At 36.0% G+C, this 26,833-nt stretch overlaps 1 protein-coding gene across 19 annotated transcripts in view; it reads right to left on the bottom strand.

The window, feature by feature from the left end:
- Nucleotides 1–26,833, bottom strand: part of MBTD1 (mbt domain containing 1) — a 66,905-nt gene that overhangs the window by 36,391 nt on the left and 3,681 nt on the right. For 8 of the 19 annotated variants that reach the window (XR_009049983.1, XR_009049982.1, XM_057715493.1 and 5 more), the window contains exons 3-6: nucleotides 25,344–25,441; nucleotides 7,680–7,809; nucleotides 6,408–6,464; nucleotides 5,485–5,686 (exon numbers count right to left, since the gene is read on the bottom strand). Coding sequence is in view for 17 of the 19 variants with exons in the window: in XM_057715493.1 (XP_057571476.1) it covers nucleotides 5,485–5,686; nucleotides 6,408–6,464; nucleotides 7,680–7,688 (268 nt within the window). In the remaining 2 variants the exon portion in view is untranslated. The remainder of the gene's footprint in view (nucleotides 1–5,484; nucleotides 5,687–6,407; nucleotides 6,465–7,679; nucleotides 7,810–25,343; nucleotides 25,442–26,833) is intronic. The other 11 variants (XM_057715495.1, XM_057715501.1, XM_057715491.1 and 8 more) reach the window with 6 other exon arrangements.

Genomic DNA, 26,833 nt, shown 5'->3' with positions numbered 1-26,833 from the left:
TGGTGTCTTATCCAAGAAATCATTGCCAAGACCAACATCAAGGACCTTTTTCCCTTCTGTTTTCTCCTAGGAGTTTTACAGTCTAAAACTGTAAAACATTTAAGTCTTTAATTCATTTCAAGTTAATTTTTGTGAGTGGTGTAAGTTAGGGGTCCAGTTTTTCATTTGGATGTGGATATCCAATTTCCCAACACCATTTACTGAAAAGACTATCCTTTCCCCACTGTGTGTTCTTGGTGTCCTTATCAAAAATTAGTTGACGGACTTCCCTGGTGGTGCAGTGGTTAAGAATCACTTGCCAATGCAGGCGACATGGGTTTGATCCCTGGTCCGGGAAGATCCCACATGCCTCGGAGCAACTGTTGAGCCCACGTGCCACAACTACTGAAGCCCACATGCCTAGAGCCCATGCTCCACAACAAGAGAAGCCACCGCACCACAACCAAGGATAGTCCCTGCTTGCTACAACTAGAGAAAGCCCATGCGCAGCAATGAAGACCCAATGCAGCCAATAAACTAATAAATACATAAATTTATATATATAAAAAAATTAGTTGACTGCAACTCAGTATCTCAAAGATATCTGCCCTCCCATGTTCACTGTAGCATTATTCACGATAGCCAAAACACACTAAATGTCTTTTGATGGATGACTGGATTAAAAAAACTGTGGTATACATATGTAGATAGATATATATGGTATTAATATGTATCTCCCTATAATGGGTTGGCCCAAAAGTTTGTTCGGGTTTTTCCGTAAGATGGTATGGAAAAACCCGAATGTACTTTTGGGCCAACCTAGTAAAATGGAATATTATTCACACAATAATATTATTCTATTATTATAATGGAATATTATTGAGCCATAAAAAGGAAATATTGTCATTTCTGACAACATGGATGAAACCAGAGGGTATTATGTTAAGTGAAATAAGCCAGAAAGAGAAAGACAGAGTATCACTTAACACATGGAATCTTAAAAAACAAACAAACAAAGCAAGCCCATTTCATAGAATGCTGGTTGCCAGGGGTTGGGGAGAGGGAGAAATGGGGAGATGAAGGTCAAAGGATACAAATTTTCAGTCAGAAAAAGAATAAGTTGTCCACCCGCTAGAATAATGGAAATAAAAACAAAAATAAATAAGTGGGACCTAATGAAACTTCAAAGCTGCACAGAAAAGGAAACTCGAAGCAAGATGAAAAGACAACCCTCAGAATGGGAGAAAATATTTGCAAATGAATCAACAGACAAAGGATTAATCTCTGAAATATATAAACAGTTTATCCAGCTCAATATCAAAAAAACAAACAACCCAATCCAAAAATGGGCAGAAGACCTAAATAGGCATTTCTCCAAAGAAGACATATGGATGGCCAAGAGGCACATGAAAAGCTGCTCAACATCTCTAATTATCAGAGAAATGCAAATCAAAACGACAATGAGGTATCACCTCACACCCATTAGAATGGGCATCATCAGAAAATCTACAAACAGTAAATGCTGGAGAAGGTGTGGAGAAAAGGGAATGCTCTTGCAGTGCTGGTGGGAATGTAAATTGATACAGTCACTATGGAGAACAGTATGGAGGTTCCTTGCAAATCTAAAAATAGAACTACCATATGACCCAGCAATGCCACTCCTGGGCATATACCCAGAGAACACCATAATTCAAAAAGACACATGCACTCCAGTGTTCATTGCAGCACTATTTACAATAGCCAGGACACGGAAGAAACCTAAATGTCCATCAACAGATGAATGGATAAAGAAGATGTGGTACATATATACAATGGAATATTACTCAGCTGTAAAAAGCAATGAAAGTGGGACATTTTTAGAGACATGGATGGACCCAGAGACTGTCATACAGAGTGAAGTGAGTCAGAAAGAGAAAAACAAATATCGTATATTAACACATATATGTGGACTATAGGAAAATGGTACAGATCAACCGGGTTTACAAGGCAGAAATAGAGACACAGATGTAGAGAGCAAACATATGGACACCAAGTGGGGAAAGCGGGGAGGGTTGGGGGGGGAATGAAATGGGAGATTGGGATACCAAATTGTACACTCTAAATATATGCAGTTTATTGTAAAAAATAAAAAATTAAAAATAAAAAAAAATAAAAAAATAAAGATAAAATATGACACAAACTTATCCATGAAACAAAAACAGACTCGCAGACATAGAGAACAGACTTGTGGTTGCCAAGCAGGTGGGTGAGGAGGGATGGACTGGGAGTTTGGAGTTAGCAGATGCAAACCATTATATATAGGATGGATAAACAACAGGTCCTACTGTATACCAAAGGGAACTATATCCAGTCTCCTGGGATTAAACCATAATGGAAAAGAATATTAACAAAAGAATGTATATATGCATATAACTGAGTCAATGTGCTGTAACAGCAGAAAATTAGCACAACACTGTAAATCAACTATGCTTCAATTAAAAAAAAATATACCTTTAAAAAAAAAGAATAAGTTGTGAGGATCTAATGTACAGCATGGTGACTACAGCTAATACTACTACTGTATTGTATACTTGAAAGTTGCTGAAAGTAGATCTTGTGCCCACTTCCCCCCACCCCCCCAACAAAGTTAACTTTGTGAGGTGATGGATGTGTTAATTGATCTTGGTAATCATTCCAGGTATACATGTATATCAAATCACCACATTTATAGACATTTATACATTTAAACATACACAATTATATTTGTCAATTATTCCTCAGTAAAGTTGGGGGAAAAAAGATAACACAGCAAACAACTGCTTGAGTGGTTCATATCTCCATCTAAACAGTTACAAGTGAAGGAACTAATAGTTCTCATAAATTATGAGAAATCATGGAAAAAATGTAAGGTGCCAGAGGATGAGAGATAAACAAAGGGTGCCTAAGGGAAAAAAAGCCTGAATGATTTTCTGTTGTAAAAATTCTAGAACAGATTATTTAAAAGGTTTGTGGATCATCTAGGTAAAAAAAATGTGATCCCAAGGGAACAGCACATCTTTGCCAAGAACTGAACATGTGAAACCAGAATTCCCACGACCAGGATGTAAGCTCCATCAGCGACTTTATATTGTTCCTATCTGTATCTCTAAAACAGAGTCTGGCACATAGAAAGCTCCCTTTTGTGATAACATTACCAGACTGGTATAACTAAACCATGGCAAGATGTATATTAACAGGAGTTAACATCTTTGATAAAAATCTCTCACGTAGCTTTGTCAATAAGGACTGAGAAATTCAAGATGAAGTAGAAAACACCTAGGTAGGGGACTTTCCTGGTGGCGCAGTGGTTAAGAATCCACCTGCCAATGCAGGGTACATGGGTTCAATCCCTGGTCTGGGAAGATCGACATGCCATGGCGCAACTAAGCCTGTGCGCCACAACTAGTGCATCCATGTGCCACAAGTACTGAAGTCTGTGTACCTAGAGCCCGTGCTCTGCAACAAGAGAAGCCACTGCAATGAGAAGCCCACACACCACGAGGGAGAAGAGCAGCCCCCTCTCACCGCAACTAGATAAAGCCTGCACACAGCAACGAACAACGAACACCCAACACAACCAATAAGTAAATAAATTAAAAGGAAGGAAGGAAGGAAGGAAGGAAGGAAGGAAGGAAGGAAGGAAGGAAGAAAGAAAGAAAGAAAGAAAGAAAGAAAGAAAGAAAGAAAGAAAGAAAGAAAGAGAAAGAAAAAGAGAGAGAAAGAAAACATCTAGATAGGTTTTAACTGACTGGATGACCACACTTAGTGGGTCCTGATAAATGAAGTTAAGTTCTTTGATATGATTGGCAGGACTCTGTACCAGGCCCTGCGATGCTCAACTTTTTAATCAAAGGACTAGAATGTGACCTACAGGGCATAATTATCAAATCTGCAAATGATGATCAGATGACACTGCATTCAACATTAGATGACAGAATTAGGGATAAAAAATTTCTAAGACCAAAATTTAGTAAGAAAAAGGTTACATGGAGAGTTTTTTTTTTAAAAAAAGCTCTTTATTGGAATATAATTGCTTCACACTGTTGTGCCAGGTTTTTTCTGTACACCAAAGTGAATCAGCTGTATTTATACATATATGCCCATATGTCCTCCCTCCCAAGACTCCCTCTCACCCTCCCGCCCTCCAAGTCATCACCCATCATCAAGCTGATCTTCCTGTTACGCAGCAACTTCCCACTAGCTATCTATTTTACATTTCGTAGTGTATATATGTCAATGCTACTCTCTTTGTCCCAGCTTCCCCTTCGCCCCCCTGCCCACCCTGTGTCCTCAAATCCATTCTCTACATCTTACATGGAGAATTTTAAAGTCTTAACACCCTGGGTTTAAAAAACCAACTGCAAAAGTGCAAGACTGATTTAAATTGGTCTAGTTCATGTGGTTTCAGTTATTTGCAAATTCAGTATTAGTTTAAAAAAAGTTAAAGCAATTTTGGTGGCCTGAATGGAAACACAGTGTCCTGAAAAAAGGAGATAAAAGTTGAATTACCTTCTGCCCAAATCACACAGGGTGACCAACTATTTGCCTGAGGTCTTTTCCATGATGTGGGACATTTAATCCTAAAACCAGGACAGTCTAAGGCAAATCAGGACAAGCTGTCACCCTACTACCATGTAACCTGAAGTGTCCCCAGAAGAAAGTGAGCAGGATGCTGATGAATTAAATCACTGTGATGCGGGGCTTCCTAGGTGGCGCAGTGGTTAGGAATCCGCCTGCCAATGCAGGGGACACGGGTTTGATCCCTGCTCCAGGAAGATCCCACATGCCATGGAGCAACTAAGCCCGTGTGCCAAAAAACAAACAAACAAACAAACAAACAAAAAATCACTGTGATGCTATGAGAAATGACTGGAGCAGTTAGGCTTACTTGTGTGCCCTAGAGACACACTAGAAGTAAGTGGTTTAGTGTGAAGGGAAGAGATGTCATCATAACAAGCATTAGAACTATTCTGTGTACCTTTAAAGAGCAAAATTAAGATCAAAAGACAAAAGTTAGAGTAAGGATAATTTTGGTTCAATATAAAGAATACTCTGGTAATTAGATATACCCTATCCCGAAGTGTTAAAACAGAAAATTTATAAGGAACTGTTAAAGAGAAGGGAGATTACCTTGAAAGTCTCTTTCAACTCTCTAAGTCTGCTATCTTACACACTTCCAATTACATAGGGATTTATTATTTAATTACAGAATTTAAGTCCCATTAAGTCTCTCATCAGCCTTTTGTTTTCATTTTTTTCTACTTGTTTTCCACCAGCAGGTGGTAGGTATGCAAAATAAAGAGATCTAACACAAAACCAGTGATCTTATCTAGAACTGTAAGATTCAGACTGTGTTTCTTTAAACTGTTCCTTAAAAATTCTAAGGGAAATGACAGGAGAAATGGAATCAAAACATACCCTCAAATATAAAGGTGTGTAACAGGTAAAGGCTGTTCACCTGAGCTGAAATATACTCTGTATACTCACCCATGCCTGATTTACCATCTGGGTATGTGTACACTTGGCCATTGTTTTTGATAATTGGGAGATTAGAAGGTAAAGGAGCAACTTCCTCTTCACTCTCCTCAGAGCTGGAGCTGCTACTCGTGTCCTCACTGCAGCTATCATAACCGTCAAACATCCCGAATGAGTCTCTTCTTTTCCTTTCAGATCGTGAAGAATGTTCAGTCTTAAAAGTAGAAGAAATCAATAACACATGACACACCCATGTACACCACCTAAAAGACCTTAATTCAAATTGTGATAAATGATATTTGAAAAATGAAAATCTAGCCCTGAGAACTGATAGTTTTTGTCCGTGTCAAAGAGGAGCCCTCTGGTTCCGTGAGGCACAAATCTATTAACTACCACGTTAGCTACCAGGAGCAACAATAATGATGGAAAAAACATTGAATGGGAATCAGAAGATCATGTAATTCAAGTTTTGTCATAAACTAGATATATCACTTTATAAAAATGTGACTAGATCCAATGATTTTTAAAAAAAAAATGTGGTAAAATACACATAACAGTTTCTTAATTTGCCTTTTATCTCTAAAATTGTCAATTTTTATTATAATTTAGAGCATCTAGTAAATAAATAGATGCTTTAAAAAAATCACTGCAAAGAGTTCTGGAGGGATTGAAAATTTAAAATTTTAGGGACAATTTTTAGATATTAGATATTTTAAAAATTATAGAAGGCAGCATTTCTACACATAACACTATTTCATTTTTTCCTTTAACATAAATGGTTGGAAAAAACCCAATCATCTCCAGCTAAACGCTATTTCCTTTTCAAAAGAAAAGCACAAAGATACTATATTATCATGTTCAAATGCTACTCATATGTTCCTCTAAAAGATGTTCCCTCACTCAAGTCATCAAAAAACCCCAAAACTAATACCTACCGCCACTCTACCTTTTCCTGAAATCAATTTCGAAACTTCAAGTTCAGTGAGAAGAAACTTAAAAGAAAGCAGGAAATAACAAAGAGAAAAAAAATGGAATATTTGAAATGAAAAAAATCAAGCCATCACTAAATATTCAGTGAGTTACAAATAGAGTGAAAACTATCAACCAAACTCCAACTATCTACCAAACTCCAGCTACCTTTAGAGTTTGGTACCTATCTTACTCTTTTGCCTCAGTTGTAACTTTTTGGGTATCATCTTACACTTTATGCACAATTTCTTAACATGACCAATAACAAAGTTGAAATCTGTTGTCCAAAGTTTGACAAGATAAAATCATCCAAATGCATCTCTTAGTGTTACTGAATAAACTGTTATTTGCAGATATGCTTCTATTAAATACTTGCATCTCATTCCCCAATTGAGATGGTGAACTAATTTTCATTTGTATCAGGTATAACTCTAAAAGCAACAAAACTAGTTTCTTAATCCACACAATGGAAATATTACATACTCAAATGAATACTGTCTTTTAAGAAGTCTCCTTGGAAGGCTCTACAAACGTTCTAATATTGCCATGACTTCAAACTTTTTTTTTTTATTCTTCTTTCAGAACTCTCTTTTAGACCCAATTTAAAAAAGAAAAGCTGACTGTTGGAGATCACTTTAGAATTATCTCCCCACTATTGTTTTCCCTAGCCTGATTATTTAGCAGAATTGGTTCTGAATAACTATTTCTATAAGCCACATGTATCTTCAAAGAATCAAAGTCTGCTACCATCAGGAGATTTCAAAAGAATAAATAAGACTCTGAAGGCAATTCAAAAGGAAAAGTCTAACAATATTTTGAACTGGTAAGGTGGTAGGGAATAGGATAATCCTTGTTTAGATAAAGCGTGGTGCTAACAACACAGAATTCTGACAGACCCAGGTTTGAGACTCAGCTTTGCCATTTATTAGCTGTGAACTTGGGCAAGTGATAGGTTTCTCTTATTCATTTAACATTCAGCAACTATTTATCAAGCACTTGTGTGTCTCACAGTAAGAGAGGCCAGAGAGACCAATGGTTCTCATAAAGTTATAGTCTACTGGTGGGAGAAATCTAAGCAAGGCCATGTAATAACAGAGTAACAAGGCAAGGGTAGTCAACTGAGATTCAGTGGTGAGGAAAGACCCCGAAGACAAAAAAGGCAGCCACTTGAATATCTGGTGCTGGAATATTCTAGGTAAAGGAAAGGGCATCACAAAGGCTTTAGGGCTAGAACATACTTGGTGCATTGAAAGGCCAATGTGGCTGGTGCCCAGTGTGAGAGATGTGGGAGATGAGGTTGGAGCAGGAAGCAGTGGCCAGATCACCAGGGCCCTTGAAGGCCAAGATGAAGTTTGATGTATTTTTTTCCTGAGGGCAACATAAAGACATTATGAAATATTTATCACAATGCCTGGAATATATATTTAGTAAACACTGGTTAGAATTCTAAGTTCTAATAAATTCATACAACCTAACTCCATGCAGAGACGATCTTTTTACACCCAGAGTTTTTCATGTTTGCTGTCCACTTTACAGTATGGTTAGCAGCTAACATATTTATTGACCCTTAAGTGTCAACACAGAATATCTTATTCTGACTCAACTTGTTAGAGAATATAAACCTAAAATTTCAGGGAGCCAACGATTACAAACATTTTGGTTTCAATAATTACAGCCTGTTAACATTTAAAAAAAAGGTACCACGGTCAAATACATTTGGGCAATTTTCCTTACTTCAAAGCCCTCTTTGAACCCTTAAGATGCTTGTGAACATTATAATAATTTAAGAGGTATGTATAGTATGCAGTCTCCTCCAAAGCATCTTTCAGAAATGCTCTTTAATCTCTTCCATGGCCCCTGCACACAGAGAAAATGATCATCTATGCAACACAAGGGGAATAAGCCCCTGGATGCACCCAGCCTGAGGGCTCTCTGACTGTCCCAAGTGCTGCAGGGATGAATATCTTCTTTTTGGTTTTTTTTGGCCACAATGTGTGGCTTGTGAGATCTTAGTTCCTGACCGGGGACTGAACCCGGACCCTTGAGGAGTGAAGGTGCAGAGTCCTAACCACTGGAGAGCCGGGGAATTCCTGGGGATGAATATCTTGAAATACACATAATCCAAAATACACTAGTTGCGAAGCTGTATTCTACTTGGGGAATGTTGTTTCCTAAGTATATTTTTTTAGATTAGTATACTATGTGAACTTTAATATATTTATCCCATTAAAACTTACCATTTATTTACTATGGGGAGCTTAACTGGAAACTCCTGCATCAGACCAAAACCCCTGAGGGGGCTGCAACTTCAGTGAAAGTTGTAAAATGGGTGGGAAAAAATCTGACTACATGTAGGGAATTCCCTGGTGGCCTAGGGGTTAGGATTCCAGACTTTCACTGTGGTGGCCCAGGTTCAATTCCTGATGGACCAACTGAGATTTCACAAGCTGCATATCGTGAGGAAAAAAAAAAATTGACTACATGCAGAGGGTGCCCACAAAGGAGCTTTTTTGTTCATGCTCTGGGGTGGAGAGGCTTCTCTGGGATTTTGCAGCCAAAGACCTCCATGTCAAGAAATTAAAGTGATTCCAGGATACCAGTATCCCTTGACACCTAGCAAAAGCAATCCTAAATTTTTTCAGAAATAATCACCTATAACTTGGGCCTTTCAGCGTTTCCACAGATTTTTATCAAATATCAGTACACAATTAAATATCAAACACACAATAAGTGGTCCACTGCAAGCATCAGCAGAAATAGCTTAGATATCCCACACAGTTAGGCACTGGAATTGCCAGAGACAGAATATAAAATAACCATACAAGAACTAAGAAGAAATAAAAAAATGTTATTGAAAAATGAACAAAGCAGTCAGAAAGAACCAAATGTAATTTCTGTACATGAAAAATATAACTGTTACAATTTAAAAAAAACACACAAAAACCCTAAATGGATTTAAGTAGCTTAAAATATAACTGGGGAAATGGAAGATAAACATTAAGAAAGAACCCAAAACAGCAAAGAAGAACAGAAACATAGAAACTAAGGGGTTAAAAGAACACTGAATGTAAAGATCTAATAATAAATGTCAATAAGAATTCTCAAAAGAGAGCCTATGGAGAATGGAAAAAGGTAAAGCTGAGTAAGATGTTGGCTGAAAATTTTGAAGAAATAACAAAAACATGAATTTACAGATACAACTACAATATATGTTAAGCACAACAAAAAGATACCCACATCTAAACAGATCACAGTTAAAAGTGCAGAAGACCAGACAGAAGATTTAAAACGTAACCAATCACAACAGTGAATCTCACTAGTCAACAAGCCCAACTTAGGCACATTTAGTCTCATCAGCTGCTTATTAACTAACCATTAAATATGAACAAACCGGCAAGGATTACTAGTCATTTGTGAAAGGCCTCTTAAAAATGTGAAAGACCAGGGACTTCCCTGGTAGCCCAGTGGTTAAGACTCCACGCTCCCAATGCAGGGGGCACATTTTCAGTCCGTGGTTGGGGAACTAGGATCCTGCATGCTGCGTGGCGCGACCAAAAAAAAAAAAAAAATGATGAAAAAAATCTGGATGTTTTCCTTTTGAGACGGGGAGTATATATATTTGCTTTTGCCATTTTAATTCAATATTGTACTAGAAATTCTAGCCAGTGCAATAAGGAAAAAAAAAAGTACAGAAATAAAGAAATAAAAGAATCCAGATTGTAAAGAAATAAATTAAAAATTTTATTCTCAGATATCACGACTGTAGAAAATCTGATGGAATATACAATAAGTGTTGGGCTAATAAGTGTTTAACAAGGATGCAGGACAAAATATCAACACAGAAAAATCAGCTGTATTTCTGAATACTAGCAACAAAATCCCAGAAACTGAAAAAAAACACAACTTACAAGAGCATAAAAAGATATGAAGTAACTGAGGATAAATCTGGCAAAAGATGTGCAAGACCAATACCATGAAAACTACTAAATGTTCCTGAAAGAGTTAAAGAAAGATGTAAATAAATGGAAAGATGCATTGCGTTCATGAATTAAGAATAAATACTGTTAAAATACCAATTCTTCCTAAGTTGATTTACAGAGTCAACACAGCTGTAATCAAGGGACTTCCCTGGTGGTCCAGTGGTTGAGAATCTGCACTTCCACTGCAGGGGGTACGGGTTCGATTCCTGGTGGGGGAACTAAGATGCTACATGTCACACAGAGTGGCCAAACAAACCCCCCAAAACACAATGTAATCAAAACACAGATTTTGGGGTAGAAATTGACAAGCTGATTCTAAAATTTATATGGAACTGCAAGGGCCTAGAATAGCCAAAACAAATTTGAGAGGAACAAAATTGAAAGACTTAAGTTTCCCGACCCGAAGATGTATGATGAAGCTACTCTAATCAAGGCAGTGGAATTTTGACATAAAGATCAACGGAAATAGACACATACGTGCATGGTCAACTGATTTTTTTGACAAGGGTGAAAAGGCAATTCAGTGGAGAAAACAGTCTTTTCAACAAAAGGTGCTGGAACAAGTAGGTAACCACATACAAAAAAAAAAAAAAAAAAACCCAAAAAGAAAAAAAGGACTTTAATCAATACCTTTTAACGTAAACAAAAAAGTAATTCAAAATGGATCACAGGAGAATTCCCTGGTGGTCCAGTGGTTAGGACTTGGCGCTTCACTGCCATGGCCTGGGTTCAGTCCCTGGTTGGGGAACTAAGATCTCAGAAGCCACACAGCGTGGCCAAAAATAAAAACAAAAACAAAATGGATCACAGACCTAACAGCTAAAAACAAAAACTTCCAGAAAAAAAAACTGGAAAAAACATTCATAATGTTAAGTTAGGTATAAAAAGTTTTTGGATATGACATCAAAAGTACAACCCATTAAAGGAAAAAATTAGTAACTGAACTTTATCAAAATTGAAAACTTTCTGGTCTTTGAAAGACACTATTAAGAGAATAAGACAAGCCACAGACTAGAAAACAATATCTGCAAATCATATACCTGATAAAGGATTTGTATCCAGGATATATAAAGAACTGTCAAAACTCAATAACTTAACCTAATTACAAACAAACAAACAAACAGAGAAAGATCTAAAGAGACAATTCACAAAGAAGTTATATGGATGGCAAATAAGGACATGGAAACATGTTCAACATCATTTGTCATTAGGAAAATACAAATTAAAATCACAAGATGTTCTTACGCATCTATTAGAATGGCCAAACAAACCCACAACCCTCTATGGTTTGTGCAACAAATGGAAGTCTCATATACTGAAGATGGGAATGTAAAATGGTACAAGCACTTTGGAGAACACACAGTTTTAAATATAGTGTTAAATAAGATGTGCTAAGCACACACCACCTACCATCCATTCCACTCCTAGGTATATTTATCTAAGAAAAATGAAAGCCTAAGTCCATACAAAGACATATATATATCAATAATCATAACAGCTCAAAACTGGAAATACCCAAATGTCCATCGAAAAATAAATGAATAAACAAACTGCAGTACATCCATACAATGATTCCATTTTGCTACTTGGCAATAAAAAGGAATGAATTTTTGATACACACAACAGGGATAAATCTCACAATAATTATGCTGAGCAAAAACCATACCAAACAAAACAAAACAAGAGCACAAGCTGTATGATTTCATTTATATAAAACTTTAGAAAATGCAAACTAATGTATAGTGACAGAAAACAGATTGGCAAGTTAACTGGGGAAGGGATGGGGCCAGGGTGGGAAAGAGCATGAATAAATATTTGGGGATTACACACAGGTTTTGCATCTTGAGTGTGGTGATGGTTTTCCTTAGTGTTATATTTGCCAAAACTCATTAAATTGTAGACTTTAAAATCTAGTTTTAATCTTCTGTCAATTTTACTTCAAGAAAATTGTTAAAAAATTTGTCTCCTCTCAAACTATCAACCAAGTACAATGGTTGGAAAACCATATTTTCAGATATGCCAAGTCTCAAAAAACTTAGCTCCCATGTTCACTTTTACTCAGGGATGTGCTTTATTGTAACATCAAAGTAACAAAGAAAGAGAAAGACAGAGGACAGAGGCAAAGGGAATCACCAAGACGATAAAAGGGATGTCCTCAGATGACAGCTGTACAGGAGGCCTAGAAAGCAACCAGACTATACTGGAGGAGGATGGATGGCCGCAGCTCCAGGATAAAAATAAATCTTTGTGTTTGACAGAGCTTGCTGGAGGATTTAGAAAAAAGGCAATAGACACTTTTAATAGTGATTAAATGAAAAGAAAATGAGTCAATTATTAACTCTGGGAAAAGAAGTTATACCAAAAAAGGAACACAGGGAGTTCCCTGACGGCCTAGTGGTTGGGATTCCGGGCTTCCACTGCCATGGCCTGGGTTCATTCCAGTGACTGGGCTGAGCAGCAGTAAACATAATCATATAGACAATGATTTAACTTATGAAGTGGATAGGTATGATGATATTTCCTTAAGAGGTTAAAAATAACAAGAAGCGAGTTTTTTGAATAACTTGAATAAAAAGTTTGGGAGATGGAGATAAAAAGGGCAAATGCCAACTTATATTTATTGCCTGAGTTATACATTTTTTCCATAAAGCTTAATTTATTAAACTTAAATGACTACTCTTTATTATAAGATTATGTCCTCCCTACTTTAAGAATGGTAACAGTAGATGGCTATTTTTACCATAAAATATTTAATTTTTACTTACAAATTATTTATAATGTATATAAGTTCCAACGGATTTACAGAAAGCTTGCAAATACAGTATAGATTTCCTATATTATACCTTTTCCCTATTAATATCTTACATTAGTATTGTACATTTGTTAATTACTGAATTAAAACTGACATACTGTCATTTAACTACGTCTATACTTAGATTTCCTTCATTTCTACCCAATGTTTTTCTTCTGCTCCAAGATCCCACATTACATTTAGTTGTTAGGTTTTCTTAAGCTCCTCTTGGCTGTGACAATTTCTCAAGTTTTCCTGGTATCTGGTGACCTTGACAGTTGAGGAGTATTGGTCAGGTATTTTGTCGAATGTCGCTTCTACTGGAATTTGTCTCATAATTTCCTCATGATTAGACTGGGGATACATCCCAAGGATACATCCTGTCAACATAACTTATCCCTGATGATGATGACCTTGATTACTTGCTTGAGAAGTATTTCAGTTTTTTTTTCTACTATAAAATTACTCTTCAACCCTCTCCATACTGAACTCTTTGGAAGGAAGTAACTATTCGAAGCCCATGCTCAAGGAGTGGGGAATTAAGCACCCCCTCCTTGAGGTGGACTAACTACATAAATTATTTGGAGTTCTTTCACACAGATTTCCTCTCCTTTACTAAGATAAAAATTTTCTCTTTTCAGGTTTGAGGTTTTCTCATCATCAGATTCAGACTGTATATTCCCAGTTGAAATACTACATAACTACTCAGGGTACCAAACCCAGATTACATGATGTTCATCTGCCCCTTACTGGTGATGGTTAAGTTTGAAGACTTGGTCTAGCTGTAGCATCTGGTTCTCCACTGGAGTCTTACTACTCTCTTTTAACAAGCAATCTATGGAAGACACTTCAAGACTGTGCAAACATACTGCTCATCAAAATTTCACTCCAGATTTAGCATCCAATGATGATTCCTGCCCAACCCTTTACTATGATTTTCTAACCCCAGAATTCCTTCCATATTCATCAGCTGGCCCTCTTCTATAAGGAAGATTCCTCTTTTTTCTCTTATGGGTATTAACTCCCGGATTCCTACTTTTCAATGGTTTATAATTGCTTATTGTCCTTTGTTATTTGGTGGCTCAAATCATGCTAGATTTGGCCAGTGGGAACCAATTCGAGCGGACTCCTGTGTCATTCTGACATGGCCCTACCATTTCTGAGCAACTCTTTACTTTCTGGCATAACAAGACATTCTAGGCTTATCTTATACTCACTTCCCTGTCTCAGCTCTGGAATCAACCATTTCTCCAAAGATCCTTGGTTTCTTTTACTGGGAATGTTAGAAATAAAGATCTAGGGGGTCCATGTGCTCATTGCTACTGGGGTATCTCTTTGCTTCTAGAGCCCTTCAGTGCATGTGAGTTGGAATACATATGCACACGTGTATGTGAAATGTCTTATGTATACACAATGTATTTCAGAAAATCATGAGTTCACACTTACACCTCCAATTACAATCCATCCCCACAGGGCTCTTCCTTACCTTCCCACATCTGTGTCTCTCTCTTCTTCTACTGAAAACCCTGGCTTCCAACAAAATTAACATTTATTCATTTGCTCCATACTTTTATATATTTAAATAGTTTCAGAGCACAACATCCATAGTGCTACAAAAATGAACTTTTGAGTTCAGAATTTCTTTGTCATCCCTTTGAGGAACACATCCCTTTGAGGAACTGAGTTTAAGAGTTACTTGGATTAGTTATTTCTCCCTCCTTCAATTGTGGTTATGCTACTGATTTGAAAAAAGTAGGTTTTGGTTTGCTTCTGGTTTTAGTCTTCCTTGACATCCTTATTGAATTCATTTCATCTTTTGGGACTATTAAAAAAATCACCCTGCTTTCAAATATAGACCTATACAAAAAGATATAATTTGGAGAAATATCATTTCCTTCCCTTTCCTCATCACTGTCTCTTGCAGGTGGGTAACCAACTTTATTGCTTTCTGGTTCATTTTTCTTGTGTATGTTTTAAAAAGGTAAACAAATATATTTACGCTTCCTTATTTCCTCTTCTTTCTTACACAAAAGGCCATGTACTAAATCCCTCTGTCCTTTGCTTTCTACCTTGAAAACCACTTTGTTTCAGGGCATAGACATTTTCCTCATTCCTTTTTAAGCTGCACTGTTCTCCATTGTATGTTTATTCAACCAATCTTGTTTGGACACTTGGTAGTTTCCGATGTTTTGCAATGACAAATATTGCTGCAGTGAACATATATATGTATATATACATATATGTATATAAACTGCTTGAGGTACAACTTCAGGGTACATTCTCAGAAGTGTGACTACTGGGTAGCATGGTGAACGTATGTACAATTTCGCTAGATATTGCCAAATTCTACTCCATTGAAAATTTGTCATTTTGTATTTGCTCCAGCAATAGTGTTTTTTTTTTATCCCCAATATGCTGGATGAAAATGGTAGTTCAGTGTAGGCCTCCCCCCAACCTCTTAAAAAATTTTTTTTACTTGGAAATAACTCCAAATTTCCAGAAAAGCTGGAAAAATAGTACAACGAAATCCTGTGTGTTCTACTCAGATTCACCAATTACTACAAATTGCTCTGTGTGTTTTTATTCTTCTCTTGAAATATATAGATGTTTTTCTGAACCATCTGAGAGTGAAGTTAGCCAGCAGCATGCAGGATCTTAGTTCCCCAACCAGGGACTGAACCTGCACCCCCTGCAGTGTAAGCATGCAGTCTTAACTACTGGACTGCCAGGGAAGTCCCATACATGTCTTTTTATTTCAAACTATTTCAGCGTGCATTTCCTGAGAATATAAACATTCTTTCATAATTACAGCACAGTTACCAGTTTCAGGAAATTTAACATTCATACTAATCTACCATCCATAGTTCAACGGACCTAATAACGTCCTTTATAGAATTTCTTCCCTCCAGTCCAGGATCACATGTTGCATTTGTTTCCTTAGTTTCCTTTAATCTAGGAGATTGTTTTTGGAGAATGTAGGCCTCCTTCCCTCTTTTTAATAGGATGCTTTTCATTTGGGGTTCATCTGAAGTTTCCTCATTTTCAGGTTATGTATCCTCTTAACACTACCTAGGTGATGTATCCTTCTCAGAGTATTATATCCAGAGGCACAAGATGCATATCTTCCCCTCAGTGGTGATGTTTATTTTGATCACCCTGCCAAGGTGTTGTCCAGTTTTTCCAGTATACTTACCATATTCCCCCTTGCCACTAATAAGCAATCTTGGGGACATACTTAAAACAAACAAATTCTGTTTCTCATTGAAATTCCACCCCCTCATCCTTAAATTAGGCATCCAATAACTCTTGCAGAACCAAACATTATTATGATGTCTGCAAAATGATTTTCTAATTCTGGTACTCTCATCAGTCAGTAGGAAACTCTCTTATCATCCCCTTTATGTATCTACCTACTACTTTATATATCCCCTCTATATATCTACTCATTATCAGTATAAATTCACTAACTCCTATTCCCCCCCACTCAGTAGTTTATAATTCATTACAGTCCTTAATTATTTGGGGTTTCAAATTATCCCAGATTTGGCCACTAGGATCCCCTTGAACTGTCTCCTATGTTATTTTGACATGCCCACATCAGTTTCTGAGCAATACCTTACTTTCTGGGATACCAACATATTCTAGGATCATTTTAAACCCACACTGCTCCACCTCTGAGATCAACCTTTCTCCAAGGAGCTGTCATCTTTTTTAGTGGGGATTGGTATTGAAAACCAGTATAGTTCTAAATTAAGCCATTTTTGTATCTTTCTGTGTATGTGTGTGGACTTGTCTGTTCTTATCTTTTGCCGTTTTTTCTTTAGAGTTTTTAATCTTTTAAAAGTTTTTTCAAAACTCTGTATTTAGGAATTTACCCTAAATTTACCTGCTATATGTGGCAAATTTTGATTTTGCTTATGGAGTTTTTTGCGATGCAATTAAAAAAATTTTTTTAATGTAGTAAAATTTGTATTTTCTTTCATTGTACCTTGATTCTGAGTAACATAAAAATTTCCCTTATACCATGGTATAGAAAAATTCACCTGTTTTGTTATTTGTATAGTTTTTGATATCTGCATCTCTGATCCATTTAGAGTTTATTCTTACGTATGATGAAAAGAATGGACTTAATATTATCTTTTCCTAACTATCTAGTTGTACCAACACTTTTTACTAAAATGTCCATTTTGTCACAGTGCTTTGAAATAACACTTTATGTGTCAGGTTTCCATATGTAGTCGTGTCCATATCTAAATGTTATACTATTTTATTGGTCTGTCTATTCATGTGCCAATAGCCTGCTTTTTATAGAGGCTTCCTAGTATATTTTGAAATCTGGTAGGCCTAGATCCCCCCCCCATATCTTCCTTTTAATGTTTTGATATTCTTGCTTGTTTTATTTTTCCAAATGAACTTCAGTATTAACTAGTTTAGCTTTATACCAAAAAATTGTTGGGTATTTTTATTAGGGTCTCATTAGCTTTACTAACTTAGGAATCTTCATAATGTTGTGATGTCTTAACTGAGAACAAGAAACGTTTTATAGTTTGCATCATATAGGCTTTTAAGCAATTCTTATTAAAAGGAAATCCTTATGAATTTAAGTATTTTTTTTAAAGAAGTTTTATATTATTTATTTCTTTATTTATGGCTGCATTGGGTCTTTGTTGCTGTGTGTGCCTTTCTCTAGCTGTGGTGAGCGGGGGCTACTCTTTGTTGCAGTGGGCGGGCTTCTCTTGTTGCGCAGCTCAAGCTCTAGGTGCATGAGGTTCAGTAGTTGCAGTGCACGGGCTCAGTAGTTGTGGCTTGCAGGCTCTAGAGTGCAGGCTCAGTGGTTGTGGCACACAGGTTTAGTTGCTCTGCGGCATGTGGGATCTTCCTGGCCCAGGGATTAAACCCGTGTGCCGCACTGGCAGGTGGACTCCCAACTACTGGGCCACCAGGGAAGCCCGAATTTAAGTATTTTTTGTGGCTAATATAAATGCAATTTTCCTTTTGTTACATTGTTGAGTTGGTTATTAAATACACTAAGATTTATTATTTTATATTCTGCAATCTTGCTAAATTATTTTGAAAGTTTTATCACTGATTTTCTAGGGCTTTCCAGATAAACTATCATGTCACCTGCAAAAACACTTTTCTTTCCCACTATGCTTACAATTTTCTTTTTCCTAATTGTACTGGTTCATACTTCCCATACAATGTTAAACAGTAGAGACAATGGGCACCCTTTCTTTCTGATCTTAATCCCTACTAAGATGCTAGTTTTAGGATTAAGGAGTGTTTATGTATATATGTATGTGAGTGTATTTACAAAAATCATGTTAGGGAAGCATCTATCCATTTCTGTTTTCTTAAAAGTTTTTATTAGGAATAGGTGTTGAATTTTGTCACAGACTTTCCCAGCATCTAAGAAGAGAACATGATTGTTCTCCTTAAAGCTATTGATATGGTAAATTACATCAATAGAGTTCCAAATACTGAATCATTCCTGTATTCCTACTGTAAAGCTCACTTCATCACAATGTATTTGAATATAGTGTTAGAGATTGCACAATATTTAGGATTTTACATTGATATTCATAAATGTCTAATTTTCATTTTTTTGCACTATCTTCATCAGGTTCAGAAATCGGTTTTAGTCTTGCTTCATAAAAATAATTTGAAAGGTTTCCTTTATTTTCTATGGTCTCAAATGATTCGTGTAGCATTGGGACTACATGGCCTCTAAAGGTTTTGCAGATTCCCTTGTGAAATCACTTGGGCCTGGTGTTTTGTGGGATAGCTCCTTGATAAATTTCTCTATTTCTTCTATGGAAATTAAGTTTAAAAAAAAATCTCTAGTGAGATCAATTTTCTTAGGTAGTATTTTCCTAATAATCCATTTCATCTAGGATTTCAAATTTATTTGCATAGTAGTACAAAATAGCTGTGTATGATTTTCTCAATTTCTTCTGTATCAAGTTATTTCCCTCTTGTTATTTCTTATTTTGTATGTTTGTGCATTCTCCTTTCTACCTTGATTAAACTAGCTAGTGGTTCACATATTTGTGAATTTCCCCGCAAAGGTCCAGAATTGACTCATCATTTTTATGTAGTTTTTCTGTTCTTTAATTCATTAATTTCTACTTTTATTATTTCCTTTATCTGTGTTTTGCTTTGGCTTGCTTTGTTACTTTTTCATTTCTGAGTTGGGATTTGTTTTCAATCTTTTATTTTTACTAGGCTAAAGTAACCAGATTAGGCCCAAGTTAAGTTGCTCACGCTAAGCTCCAAGTCAGAAAGTCAAAATTTAATGGTTAGGTTTCTACACTCAGGTCTTCCAGAAAAGATAGGCCTAGGTCAACCAATCAGCACAAGTTACTTGACCCAGTTTCGAGACTTCCTTTTGCACCACTAAGGCAAGTAATCCTACTTTAATCAGCAAATGCCCAGCAAAGCTTCCTTATTCCTCCTGCTCACTTTGGTCTATCAAAATCTCTTGGCCTTGTGTAGCTCTTCAGAGCTCCTTTCCACCTGCTAGATTGGATGCTGCTCAATATATCAATTGCTGATAAAGCCAATAAAATCTTAAAAATTTACATTTGAATTTTCCTTTGACAACCGATAATTTAGGCGTATGAATTTTCCTCTGCTCACTGTTTAAATGTATTCCACAGATTCTGGTATGTATGTAGTATTTTCATTATTTTTTTTAGAAACTCTGTAATTTGTTTGCATTCCCCTTTTACCTGAGTTTTTTTTTTAAATTGAGCCATAATTTTGAATGCATATCAAGATGTAGAACTTTTATATCACTCTAGAAAATCCCTCCCATCCTTTCCCAGTCAGTTTTTCTCCTCCCCCCACTTTTAGCACCATTGGTTAATTTTGCATATATTTAAGATTTTACATAAATGGAATAAAACTATATGGGCCTTTTGGTATCTAATTTATTTCACTCAGCATAGTATTTTTGAGATTTATCCATGTTAGTGCATGTATAACAGTCCCATGCTTCTTACTGCTGATACTTAACTTTGTCAATATATTGTCTATCCATTCTCCACCTAGACTTGACTACTATGAATAAAACTGCTATGAACATTCTTTTTTTTTTTTTTTATGAACATTCTTATACAAGGCTTTCTAACATATAATATGTTTCTAAATTTCAAGATGAAAGTGCCCTTTTGCTTTTCAGTTTTGCGTTTGTTTTCTTGAGTGGAACCTGATGTTTTCCTAATTTAGCAACAATTCTTGTGAATATTCTGTACTTGAAATATAGTCTTTATCAGGATGTAGTGATGTATATACCTGAAGATTTGCCTTATTATGCCGTTTAGATCTTTTATATCCTTATTTTTTGTCTACAACATCTATCTTGTGCTGAGAGTTTTAGTCTCCAATTTTTAGTGCTTCTTTTCACTAACTGCATTTTCTTATAGCTTCTGAGTTACATAGACTGTTGCTGTTATTTGGTTCATATATAATTATTATATCTTTGTTGTGAACTGTGCTTTTAGATTATAAACTGTCCTCCTTTGTCTAGTTTAATGCTTTTTGGTTTGACTTCTACTTTGTTATCAGCATTGCCAATCCTGCTTTATTATTTGTTTGCCTGGTATATCACTGTCCATCCTTTTATATTTCTAGCTGTTTTAAGGGCCTTTGTATGTTATAAAGTGGATTTTGATTTTCTGAGCCAATTTGAAAATATTTTTAATTGGTGATTCTCCACTATTTCTTGCTGTGTATGTTGCTTTTTTTAAAAAATAAAATTATTTATTTATTTATTTCATTGGCTGTGTTGGGTCTTTTTTGCTGCACACGGGCTTTCTTTTTAGTTGCAGTGAGTGGAGGCTACTCTGCATTGTGGTGTGCAGGCTCTTCATTGCCATGGCTTCTCTTGTTGTGGAGCATGGACTCTAGGCGTGTGGGCTTCAGTAGTTGCAGCGCACGGGCTCAATAGTTGTGGCTCATGGGATCTAAAGCACAGGCTCAATAGCTGTGGCGCACGGGCTTAGTTGCTCCGCAGCATGTGGGATCTTCCTGGAGCAGGGATCAAACCTGTGTCCCCTGCATTGGCAGGCAGATTCTCAACCACTGCACCACCTAGGAAGCCCTGTGTATGTTGCTTTTGACAAATCCAATACCATTCTAATACTCTGGCCCTTGCAAGTCACTTCATCTTTTTACCCTAGAGGCCCTGAGAATTCTTCTCAATCTTTAAAGTTGTATAGCTTTACTAGACTGTATATCTTGGAGTTTATCTTCTGATATGAACTTCTGATATATTCAAAATTCAAGATTCAGATCTTTTACTTCCAGAAAATTTTCTTGATTATGGTTTTTAATATTATGCTTTTATTCTTTTGCCTTCTTGAGAGACACCAATTATATGTGAGACTTTCTGGACCCATCTTTCATTTAAACTGTCATTTTCATTCTCTTGGTTTCCTGTTTTTATTCTATGTTTTTATCATATTTGCATTTGACTCTATTGTTTGTTGGGAAAATTGTAACTTAGTCTTCATTTCTGACATGATTTTTTTTTTCTTCTCGTTTCTCAGTTTAATCTAACCTATTTCTTCCCATCTTATGTCCTTTTCTGTTCTGTTTTATATTTCTGAGTGAAGGTGTTTTTTTCTACCCTTATCTCCCAATATTGGTTTGAAGATGTTTTATTTCATTTTGAGTATTATTGTATCAATTTTCTTCTGCCTCATGTTTTTCTTGTTTGGGGGAGAAGAAGGCATATTCATCAGCTGATATGCTTTGATTCACACTGTTCCTTCTTATATAAGTTCTTTATGGATGAGATCCATTCTTTTCTATTTCTATTCATTTCATGGTCAGAGTTCCTAGTTCAAGAACACCCTCTTTCTTTTTCCAAAAGATTATTAACTTTTTCCTCTTCTTTCTTTCTCTTTATCCACAACTCCAAGTCTCCATGTCTTCACTCCTTCCCTAGGAAGCACTGATAATTTCAGGCTAGCAATTCTGTTACTGTTGCTATCAAGCTCTTCTCTGTGGCTAGAGCTGCGAACTATCAGATTTCAAAACTGTGTTCAGCATTCTGGTACTTAAGTGCTGAATCTCTCTCTTTTGTGTTATATTCTTTTTTTTTGGCACACGGGCTTAGTTGCTCCACGGCATGTGGGATCTTCCTGGAGCTGGGATCGAACCCGTGACCTCTGCATTGTCAGGCGGATTCTTAACCACTGCGCCACCTAGGAAGCCCAATCTCTCTCTTTTGGAAGTGGGATTTTTGTGCTTCATCTAAGCCTTCCATGTCCCTAAACTCTTTCAACAAACCTATTAAGACCTCCCTTTCCTATGGGCAGAAGGAGCTCTTGGAATCGGATTTCTCCACTTACAGGTAATTTGAAGGTTGTGGTAATCTGTTTCCTAATGCTGAAGGTAGGGGTGGTGTGTAATTCACATGTGCTTTTTTAATTAGTTTATAGGTAGATGGGTGGAAAAACTGCATTAGGCTTCTGCACATTGTTCTTTATACTTGAAAGTCTATACATACATGTTTAAGTAGTATATTACAATATATTATCTCAGAAATACTGCTTTTGCCATTTTCTGAAACACTTCACTTGTCACACATTAGATTCACTTTGTGTATCACCTGACAGTTTTCCAGCGTGTCTTGTTCATTTTCATCTAATTTGGTTTAGAAACACATTTTGCTCTACTGGAGTTTATTTGTAAATTCCATAATAACCTTATGAACTACTTTTGCTACTGATTTGTTAAAAAGTCTGTTATGATTAATAATACAACTAATATAGGTAATACAACTTACAGGATGCTTAGTATGTGCTAGGGACATTCTAAGCACTTAATACATAGTATACATTTAATCCTTACAACTATTATTATTTCCTTTTTACAGACGAGGAAGCAGAGGTTCAAACAGGTTAAGTACTTTGCCCAAGGTCATACAGCTAAAATGAACACTAGCGATATGAATCAAGGGAATAATCTTAAGTCTATGTTCAATTTTAAACTCCTTTCTCTTTCTTTCTTAACTTTGGTTCTATCAGCTAACTTCTTTAAGCACAGAAAACAAAGATCAAATAAAACTGTTTCAGGTAATGTGCCATTTTGAAAGCTTTGCTCTTCAAAATAAAACTGAAAAATCATGTTAGGTGACTACTCAAGGCTTTGAATATAAGGTGATGGGATCACTGCAGGTGGGGAAACCTTGCTTAATATTAGGGCATGTATGGTAACTCCTCATCTAGCACAGAGGAAATCAAACGATAATACCTAAAATTCATACACCAGGTAATGGTAGTCTAATATTTAGAATCATGGAGACAGATACTAGATAAAAAAGATAAAAGAATTAGAAGTAGCTGTCTCAGAAGACTTTCCTGGCAGTCCAGTGGTTAAGACTCCACACTTCCACTGTAGGGGGCATGGGTTTGATCCCTGTTTGGAGAACTAAGATCCCGCATGACATTAGGCATGGCCAAAAAAAAAAAAAGACACGTAGTTGTTTCATGACAGCTGAACTGGGAAGAGGAAAAAAAGATTGCTGCAAGCGATCCTTTTTGGGGGTACTTTAATTATTGTTTACATGGTACTAACAGGTGCATGCGTTGCTTTTTATAAAAATAAGTTTAATTTTTACAAAATATAAACTACCTCTAAAAAATTCAATAACTGGTAAAAGTTGAAAGGTTGATGATATCTGGCACTGGAAAATTTACACATGGGAGAAAAAGCACTCATATACACCTGGTGGGAGGACAAATGTATGCCATCTTTTTGGAAGGCAATTTGTATTACTTATGAAAACTTAAAAAAAAATGAGTATGCCTTTTGACCAGGGAATTCCACTTTTAGGAATCTGTCATTAAGAAATACTCATAGGACGCAAGAATCCATGTGGAAGGATATTTCTTGCAGCAATAATATAATAGTGAAAAACTGAAGGCAATCTAACCATAGGTGGATGATTTACTATAGGTAAAATACTGAGTGAAAAAAAGTAAATTGCCAAATATGAATGACTCTTTTTTTATTAAAAGAAATAACATATGCTGGCATATGCACAGATTGATATATCTATGTTCGTTTACATATGCATTTAGAAAGATCCTGGAAGGAACAGCTAAACTATGAACAAAGTGAGAACGGGATGGAAGGATAATTTTAACTTTTCCATATTTTTCGTTTTCTGTTTTTTTTAATAGCAAATACATAACACTTCTACAATGAAAAATAAAACAAAAAAGAGATTTTTATAGTGACAGAATTTGGGAGGAAGTCACAAATTGCAGAATTTTCATTTTCCTACCGTGACTGTCACCAGATGAACCTTCCTTCTTATAAAATCTACAAAGGAATTAAAAGGTATAACCATTAACTTACTTATATAATCATCCTGAGGCTCCAATAAAAGTATAAACCTCTCCAGGAGAAATTTCACAGAAAATATTTGAGATTCTAAATGCAAGTGCATATAAATACATACCTAAGTAATAATAGTATAATCTCAATATGAATAAACTAATCAAAAGTTAACCAATTCTCCATTATCTGCACCAATAGGGTACAGTGGCCCATATAATCTGATAATTATATTTAGTCATGGAATATAAGTTTTCCAGAACCTTGTATGTTTGAACTGACAAAGTTCAAAATAAGGATTAATAGATACTTTATGATGACTGGACTCAGTAGGAGCTAGGAAGCTACTCAGCTCTTGCTGGTTTCTTCCTCATTCCACTATCAAGATACAATTCACTGGGCTAAAGAGAAGTACCTTCGTGCTAAGTTTACTACTAGAGTAAAATGGTAAAGGTTTGGGATTGTTGGGTTTTTGTTTCCCACAAGTTCAACGTGAAAGAATAAATCCATGCCAGTGATACAATCATTGAAAGTGAAAGCAATAATATACTGAATATCCCACCGAGAGAAGCTGAAAAGTACCCAGAGAAGGACAGGAGAGGACAATGTTCTAAGCTTTAAAGCAACAGTGAGCAAAGGGAAGCCATCTTTGATATATAAGAAATACCAATTTCTATCTTTTTGGGTTCAAGTTCTGGTTCTATTACCTATGACTGTGGATGTAACAATTATTTGGGTCTCAGTTTCCCTTTCTTCTAAATAAGGAAAACACCACTTACCACACAGGAAGGATGTTTGAAAAATAAAATAATTCACATGAATGGGCTTTCAGTTCTTCAGAAGAAAGTTATGAATCCTTAAGTATGAACCTGAAAAGCTAATTAAAAATAAGATGACCTCATCAAAATTAAGTCTGAAATGCAGTAACCTAGAGGGGCTTTAAGATCATTATCAGCTATCAATTCTACTCCAAATAACAGAATTCATACTAAGGCTTGGCTGAAGTGTAAATATAATTTAAGTAATCAAACAAGAGCATTTATTAATGTTAACCTAGCAAAAATAAGTTAAATAGGTTATTCAGCATCATGTTGATTTAATATACCTAAAAATATTGATGTAAAATGATGACATTTTCTCGGTATTTATCTTCTAAAAATACATTTGGAGCTGGTTGCTCAAAAGGTATACAATCACTAACAATAAAAACTATATGGTATTAATAACAGAACAAATGAAATACAGTTAAACACATACATGCACACAAGGTGGTTATTTCTCTGCTGTATAAAACAATCTAAACTAGCTAATTAAAGTTTTGAAGTCTAACAGTAAAGTAAGATGGAATTTTCCAATATTTACTGAGCAATATATACAAATCATTATGCTAAGCACCAGAAATACAAAAAAAGTGTTAAACTCAATATGCATGTCCCAAAACTAGACTATAAACTATGGCCAAATAGTCAAGAGGACAAGAAATTACTAAATTAGTTAATGAGTATTGTATACAACTATTTCTATAATATAGGTAGGAATTAGATAATTCAGTGAAAAGGATAAAAAGAAAGAGGAATTCTGGAAAGATATCTTAACATTTTATTGTTTATAGCAGCTCACATTTTCTTATACAGTGGTCATCACATCTGACTAGAGGTTTACAGAAATCTTGGGAGGAAGGGCAGGGCTGATGCCTGGCCCTTAGTTTAGATGAGGAAAATGAAGCTTGAAGAGATTAGGCAAATTAGGCCTAAGATTACAGGTCTGGAGGTGGCAGAGCTAGAGCCTGGCCAGTTTGCCAAATCTGTCCATAGCTCATTTCTACTACATTACAAGTAATCAATACTAAAGCGAGAACTAGAAGGGAGCTCAGAAACCTTCTCACGCAATGTTTCTCTAACCAATCTGATAAAAACCTTTCTGAAGCATACATTTCTAGGCTTCACTGCAGACCTACTGAATGATAACCTGCAAGAAAGAGGTTTTGTATTTTTTACAAGATCCCCAAGAGGCGATTCTGGTGATGAGCTAAGCTTGTTAGCCTAGCTGCTCTATATTTGTATGTCCACTGTGGCTATTTAAATTTACACTTGATTAAAACAGATTGAAAATCAGGTTTCTCTGTCGCACCTTTAAGTGCTCAACAGCCACATGTGGCTAGTGGCCACCATACAGATGGCACAGATATTGAACAGCTCCATCACTGCAGAAAGTTCTACTGGATAATGTTAATTCTAGACCAATCTTTCCACTCTAAGGATGAGAAAAC

Source organism: Hippopotamus amphibius, chromosome 17 (genome assembly GCF_030028045.1).
Source record: "Hippopotamus amphibius kiboko isolate mHipAmp2 chromosome 17, mHipAmp2.hap2, whole genome shotgun sequence".
NCBI classification, from domain to species: domain Eukaryota; kingdom Metazoa; phylum Chordata; class Mammalia; order Artiodactyla; family Hippopotamidae; genus Hippopotamus; species Hippopotamus amphibius.
Note: the sequence above shows the minus strand (reverse complement) of the source record. Positions and strands in the feature narration are given on the sequence as shown.